Source organism: Ipomoea nil, unplaced genomic scaffold (assembly GCF_001879475.1).
Source record: "Ipomoea nil cultivar Tokyo-kokei standard unplaced genomic scaffold, Asagao_1.1 scaffold3069, whole genome shotgun sequence".
NCBI lineage: Eukaryota > Viridiplantae > Streptophyta > Magnoliopsida > Solanales > Convolvulaceae > Ipomoea > Ipomoea nil.
The window spans coordinates 5261712-5269609 of NW_017619497.1; the positions used below are offsets into that span (position 1 = coordinate 5261712).

Below are 7898 nucleotides of genomic sequence, written 5' to 3' on the forward strand. Positions count from 1 at the left end.
AAAATGTACATAATTGCTCCCAAACTAGGGTTTTTTCTCTCTTCCTCCCAATCTAGGGTTTTCCGATTTGCCGTACAGTACCGATCAAACGTTTGCCTTCTACTCCGACGGTGGGCGTCCGATCTCCAGCATGGCAGTAGCGTCGCAGCAGCAATTGAACGAAGGAATGGAGAGGATGACCGAAAGGTGGGGTGACATGGTTATTGAGGATGAGGAGGGTGGGGTTGAGGCGGGCGGTCTCTACCAACCGGTCGACGAGGAGGGCAAGCAAGTGTACTTGATCGTTGGTAGGTTTCTGACAACAAAACTGATCAAGGTCTAGTACATGCGACAAGTGATGGCCTTGACATGGCAGCCCGTGATGGGGATGAGAGTCACGGAACTACATGCTAATTTGTTCCTCTTCGCCTTTTATCACGTCACTGATATGAAACGGGTGTTGGAGGAGGGACCATGGTCATTTGAGAATCATACCCTGGTGTGCCGTCAGGTTTGTGATGAATATCTCCCGGGGGAGGTTAACCTGGATACTATTGACATGTGGATACAGGTTTATGATCTGCCGATGGGGTATACATCGAATGTCATACTGGAATAGGTTGGAAATTTGGTAGGAACGTTCATTCGGTGTGATGATCGTAATGTGGGAGGGCCCTGGAAAACGTTCTACTGTGTGCGTGTGTCGGTACCGGTTGACAAGCCACTCAAGCGGAGAATGAAGCTGATACGCCGGGATAAGTCTTGGGGATGGGTTAATCTAAAGTATGAACGTCTCCATAATTTCTGTTTTTGTTGCGGGATGTTAGGTCATCTAGACAAGTTCTGTGTGAAGGCTCGGGTATCTGGTATTATGCCTGAGTCGTACCCCTATGGGCCATGGATGAGGGCGGGGAAGGCCACGTTAGTGCGACGTGGTTGCTGCCACCGGTTGGTGCGATAAGACCAACGGTGGCCAAACGGAAGACTGGTGAAACGGATGATGCCATGAATGATGTACTAATGGTGCAGCAGCAGAGTAGTTCAGATGAGGATATTGTGGCCTCATCCAAACGACGTCGTGCGGCCGTGACTGAATTGGAGGTGGAGGGTACAATGTTGAATGATGATGTAGAAAACAACATGGTTTCAAAAAACTTGCATGCGGCGGGTCTTGTCCAACAAGCCCGCCCGACCCAATGAGTACGCTAAGCTGGAACTGTCGTGGCTTGGTCAATCCACGTACAGTTCGTGAGATAGAGGGCATGGTGTCCCGAAAGAAGCCCGATTTTGTCTTTCTTATGGAAACTACAGTAGGACGAGATCATGCAGAGAGGTTATGGGTGAAACTTGGATTTGAAGGGCTATTTTATGTTGACTGTGTAAGAATGGGTGGTGGTTTAGCTTTGTTGTGGAAGAAGAACAATACGGCAAGACTGATAAGTTTCTCGACAAATTATATTGATCTGGAGATTAGCATAGCTGGTTTTCCGAACTGGCGGATGACTTGTTATTATGGCTTCCCACACCGGAATAGACGAAGAGAGGCATGGAATCTTATTAAATCGTTAAAGCCACAGTCCAGTCTATCATGGGTTATGATAGGAGATTTTAATGATCTATTATTCCAGCACGAGAAGAGGGGAGGTAACCCACATCCAAATAGCCTCTTACGAGGGTTTGGAGAGGCTATTGAGTACTGTGGTATGACTCAGTTATCGATGGATGGATATCAGTTTACGTGGGAGAAGGGAAAGGGCACGGATCGGTGGATAGAGGAGAAATTGGACAAACTATTGGCCACAAATAGCTGGCGTGATATTGTCCCTGGGGCAAGAGTGGCTAATATTCTGACCAGAAAATCAGATCATTCCTTCCTTTTTCTGGGTATCCATGATCCGGTGGGGTGGGGGAGACCACGGAGGAAGCAGTTCCGGTTTGAGATGGCATGGGTATATGATGAGGGTTGTAGGACTGTGGTGGAGGAATCATGGAATGCGAGGAGACATGATGGTTTGCAGGAGTGCATTGCATATTGTGGGAATCGGTTATCTCGTTGGGGGGGGGGGGGTGATCGGTACCATAAATTTGGTGAACATATTAAGCAGCTCCGGAGTGATCAGTTTCGGTTGGGGGGGGGGGGGGGGGCGGGGGGGGGCGAACGGACTCAGATTCATTAACTGAATTCCAGCGCTTAGAGGAGGAGTTGAGTCGTGTTGAGGCCTAGGAGATGCGTACTGGAAACAAAGATCTAAACAACACTGGTTGAAAAATCCCGATGCCAATACAAAATTCTACCACAGGTATGCCTCTCACCGTAGAAAGAAAAATTCTCTGTCTAGAATTATGAATAATGCGGGGGATTGGGTGGAAGGGGATGCCATGAATGATGTTATTTTGGACTATTTTGCCAATATCTTTTGCTCTAGTAATCCTGCGGATGGGCATGATTTATTTGAGAAAGTTATACCAAAGGTTACACAGGAGCATAATGATGCTTTATTACAGCCTTTTAGGGTGGATGAGGTTAAGAGTGCTCTTTTTGCAATGTTCTCTGATAAGGCACCAGGGCCGGATGGAATGAATCCTGGCTTCTATCAGCATTTTTGGGATGTGGTAGGTGGGGATCTCGCGAGCTATATTGTTGAATGCTTTAATACTCGAGCTTTTCCCTCTGCATTGAATGAAACGAATGTTGTGTTAATACTAAAGAAGGATATGCCTGAGCTGGTAACGGACCTAAGACCCATAGCCCTAAGTAATGTTATTTATAGGGTAATGGCGAAAATGATTACACAAAGAATGAAGCCCTTGATGGACAACATTATATCTGGTACACAGAGTGCGTTTATACCGAATAGACTCATTACCGACGATATTATGATAGCGGCGGAAACAGTGTGGAACGGTTGGCTGGGGAGCTCTAAAATTAGATATGGCAAAGGCTTATGACCGGATGGAATGGCCCTTCCTACGAGGGATGTTAAAGGCCTTGGGGTTTGATGAGAGATGGGTGGAACTAATTATGTTATGTGTGACTACAATGTCTTATAGATTTCTGATAAATGGCTCTCCTAGTGACCCGGTCACGCCTACACGTGTTCTCAGGCAGGGGATCCTTTGTCACCATATCTTTTTATTATATGTGCAGAAGGGCTTTCCCTATTACTCCAACAGGCACAGAACAATGGTTTAATTCATAGCTACTGAGTAGCACGGGGAGCACCCCCGATCTCTCATTTATTTTTCGTAGATGACAACCTCTTATTTTTTAAAGCTAATCAACATGAGGCTGTTGAGGTTAAAAATTGCTTGGCCATGTATGAAACTCTGTCAGGACAAATGGTCAACTACCATAAGTCTAGTATTTGTTATAGTAAGAATACATGCAATGGGGACAGGGAGATGGTGGCGCAGATTCTGGGAGTGGTCCAAGTCCCGAATTTTGGAAAATATCTGGGTCTACCTTTATAGGAAGGAATAAAAAGGCTGCTTTTGCTTATATCGAGGATAAAATCAGACAGAGAATTGGGTCATGGAATTAGAAACTCCTAACGCAGGCAGGTAAAGAAGTATTGTTGAAAAGTGTAGCTCAGGTAATGCCTACCTTCTCAATGAGCGTTTTTCTATTACCTATATCTGTCTATGCAGCTATTCAACGGACGATGAACCGCTATTGGTAGGGATCAGGAACTGATCGTGGTATTCACTGGAAAACATGGGATAGATTGTGTATTACCAAAAAAATGGAGACCTAGGTTTCAAGGACCTAAAGACGTTTAATTTGGCTATGTTGGGGAAGCAGGCTTGGTGCTTACTGACAAATACTGACTCATTGGTGTCCCGTGTGTACAAAGCTAGGTACTACCCCAAACTACCTTTCTCTGAGGCAAGTATTGGGAATAATCCTAGTTACTGTTGGAGGAGTATTATGGCTGCTAAAGAATTAATTACCAGTGGGGTGCGTCGACGTATTGGGAATGGTGAATCGACTTTAATATGGAAGCATCCCTAGCTCCAGGATGAGTTGGATCCTATGGTCCAAACTGAGATGCTATCACAGTTAGCTGATGCTAAGGTTGCAGGATTGATTGACCAAACAACTGGAACATGGGATCCTCACATTCTAACAGATATTTTTCACCCGAATGGTATACCTAGAATTTTAAAGATCCCTATCTCCCCAGAATATGAGGATACATGGTATTGGTATGGAGATCCAAATGGATGCTACTCGGTCAAGAATGGGTATAGACTTATGGTGGGCACCTATAGTACTAGCACGGGTTTTGATAAATGGAACACACTATGGCAACTTAAAATCCCATCAAAGTGGAAAATGTTCCTATGGAGAGCTATGAGCAATATCTTGCCCACTACTACTAACTTGCTTATAAAGAGGGTGGAAATTGATCCGACATGTTCCATGTGTGGTTTAATGCATGAAGATACAATGCACTCATTAGTATTGTGTGACTATGCAAAAGCCATATGGAGCCAATCTATCCTTCCAATCCCCCAAATTGTGACAAATGTTTTTTATGAATGGTTTGGAACATTACTAAATGTTCTAGATTCTGATGCAATATTGTTTGCAGCTGCGATATTATACAATATCTGGAGGGCCCGAAACGAAGCAGTTTGGAATTCATACCTACCAATGCCAAAGAAGATTGTGACTACAGCTATAACCACCATGAAGGCTTGGCAGCGGGTGCACGCTACTGCCGAAGTGGACCAGCCTACAGCCGGCATGCATGGCCAGCAAGTCCCGCCGACGCCACTGCCGGTGCCTCCCAATTCTGCCACGATGGTGTTGCATCCATCCGTTACGGAGCAGCCACAGCTCCCGGAGTCCGGCGTGGCAGTGTTGCATCCACCCGCTACGGTACAACTGCCACCCCCAGGCGCCAGAAATCAGTCACCCCAACCGAGACGATGTTTTATCGATGTTGGCTACCATCCGTCGTCCATGACGGCCACTGCTGGAGCAGTATTGTTCACCCACGCCGGCGACTATATATGAGCATTTTGTGTACCTCCGCAAAATTGCTTCTCACCACTTATGGCCGAGGCTCTAGCATGCAAAGAAGTTTTATCGTGGCTCAAAGGCCGGGGGGAGCAATCAGTTAACCTCTACACGGATTGCCAGACACTACTCGCTTATTTGTCATCAACTACTATTCAGGCACGATCCTATCTTGGTTACGTCCTAGATGACTACAGAGTCTATATGAATATGTTTAATCATTGCTCGTTTAGTTTTATTTATAGATTGCATAATACTTTAGCTCATACTTTAGCATCAACTGCCTTTAATTATACATTAGCTATGTACTAGGACAATGTCTCACCCGATTCTATTTTGATTCATCTATAAATACAACCCAATGGTTGACCTTAAAAAAAAAAATTTACATAATTGTGTAATAGAATGTACATAATTGTATAACAGAATACACATACACTTTGTCGCGTCAACTCCCTACCAACTTAACAAAACGATGTCGTTTTGCGCAGGACACAGTCATGTAAGCAAGCACAGTCAACTGTACTGCCATGTAAGGGTGAACTTTTATATCCTCCCAAATGTTCTGTCGGACCGGAGTGTGAGGGGCCCTTAGGTTGGGGTTGATACTTTAGGAAGAATGTAAGGGTGAACTTACCATGTTAGCACGAATTCCACGAGCAAAAGCATTCCTCCAAAGATTTGCCCATGCCCTTCCCCATAATTACAACATTAATTAACAATTTTGTGTTCATATTCTCAATTTGAATTGCCAGTTCATGCCTACCCATGAAATTGAATTCTTCCTATTTTGAACATTATATATATTATTACAAAATATATTTATAATTTTATAAAATAATGCTATTCGAACCAATTAAAATATCACTCTTAAGTCTTAGTTGTTGGTTTTGCAAGATCGAGAGACTCAAATGGGGCTCATTTCTACCGTCATTGTTCTTATTCTCTTAATTTCTGCACCACAAACGTTAACTGAAGAAGAGGAGTGTGGGGTCGAATCCCCGAACCCATGCATCAACAAGGCCAAAGCACTAGGCCTAAAAATCATCGCCATTATCAGCATATTGGTGGCGAGCATGATAGGGGTTTGCCTGCCGCTGGTGACCAGTTCGATCTCCGTCCTGGACCCTAGCGGCGACGTGTTCTACGTGGTTAAGGCGTTCTCTTCCGGCATCATCCTCGCCACCGGATTCATGCACGTCCTGCCGGACTCTTATGACATGCTCCAATCCACTTGCCTGGACGATAACCCGTTGCACGAGTTTCCGTTCGGCGGCTTCGTGGCCATGGTGTCGGCCATTGTGACGATGGCGATTAACTCCATGGCGACCAGCTTGTACACCAAGAACACCCGCACCGGCACCGGCGTCATTCCGGCCGGAGGCCACCCACAACATTGAGATGGGAACGGTGAACAATCGGAGTCATGATCATCACTATGGATCCATTAAAGAAGTAGATGGCCAAAACTTACACGTTATCGAGTGATTGCCATGGTAATTAGTTCTATACATATACAGTATTATACACACACACACACATATATATATATATATGTTATGCCTCAGTTCTTATGTTAGAATTTATAGGCAAAGATGGAACTAATTAAGGGACCGAGAGGGTGATTCATCTCCTCCATCCCCTTTTGGCCCGGAGTTCTAAGATTTTAAAATTACTCTGTCCTAAACTAGGATAATACTGTATAATTCAAGTTAGGGTCCATGATCCATCCAAACTCAACCATTACTAGAAAACTTACCATTTTCGACCATGTACAACAAAAAAAGTTGTCAGTGATTTAAAATTTTGATGTAAAAAATAACTCATTTTCTACCATTCAAAGCCTAAAAACCGTTACTTATTGCGTGCCAAATTGATCAGTTATAACTTAACCTTAACCACCAACAAAATCATCAGTATAGTCGATTAAATGTTTGTTAGATGTATTCTTCTAATTTCGAGCCTACTAAACTAGAAAAAAAGGAAATTTATTATCAATTATATATAATATGGTATATAGATGTTTTTGTTTTATTATTACATATGGTTACACATGCATCGTGTGAATATATATAATAATTGATTCTATATTGTTTTGGTGATTTTGTTTTGAAGGTGTTGGAGGTTGGAATTATAGTTCATTCAGTGGTGATTGGGCTCGCTATGGGAGCTACAAGCAACACTTGCACCATCAAAGGACTCATAGCTGCCCTTTGTTTCCATCAAATGTTTGAAGGAATGGGACTTGGTGGCAGTATTCTACAGGCAAAACCTCACTCAATCTTCTTTTTATTTATTCTTGTTACACATTAAAAACCACCTGAAAGACTAATAGGATAACGAGTGAAGAGACCAATGTTCGAACTTCGACAGCAACAGTGTGAGATTATGCTCAAAGTAGACATGCAGATCCCTTGTGCGCATCAGCATTTGATCATGTCAGTTGAGTCATTGTCTCACCTTGATTTATATCATCCTAAATGCCCTGTCGGACTGGGGTGTGGGGAGTTTTGAAGTTGAGGTTGAGATTCAACCTTTTGGGAGAAAAAGAATAACGAGTGAAACTCACAGTCACTACTCGAGGGTGTACATTAGTAAACCATCTTGTAAACCCTGGCCTGCAATTCTGCAAATGACCACAATGAATGAAGTAAACCCTGACTAAGCTTTCTATTTTCTGACCTTCTCAAAACAAGAAGGTTAATAGGACGCTCATGTTGGGTGGAAAAACCAAAAAGGCCAACAGGGTGATATCTACATGGCTTTGGTTGACCTTCTTGCTGCAGATTTCATGGCCCAAAAGTTGCAGAGAAGCATCAAGTTACAGATGTATTGTTTGGTTGCAGTGTTTCTGGGTGCTGCCGGGATGTCTATTTTGGCCAAGTGGGCTTAA

General features: G+C 43.7%; 2 protein-coding genes across 2 annotated transcripts; both read left to right on the plus strand.

The window, feature by feature from the left end:
- The first annotated feature begins 4012 nt into the window (after positions 1–4012).
- LOC109164787 lies at positions 4013–5002 on the plus strand. Its single transcript, XM_019313336.1, has one exon. The coding sequence runs from the start codon at positions 4013–4015 to the stop codon at positions 5000–5002; it is 990 nt and encodes a 329-aa protein (XP_019168881.1).
- A 914-nt stretch (positions 5003–5916) lies between these two features.
- Positions 5917–7898, plus strand: LOC109164788 (fe(2+) transport protein 1). The gene is given in 5 exon segments (XM_019313337.1): positions 5917–6380; positions 6382–6467; positions 6470–6501; positions 7121–7270; positions 7713–7898. Coding segments are annotated over 5 exon segments (918 nt in total).

Bases quoted from the DNA above. Each gene is read 5' to 3' on its own strand.
- LOC109164787 (XM_019313336.1), top strand. From the start codon at position 4,013: ATGGTCCAAACTGAGATGCTATCACAGTTAGCTGATGCTAAGGTTGCA.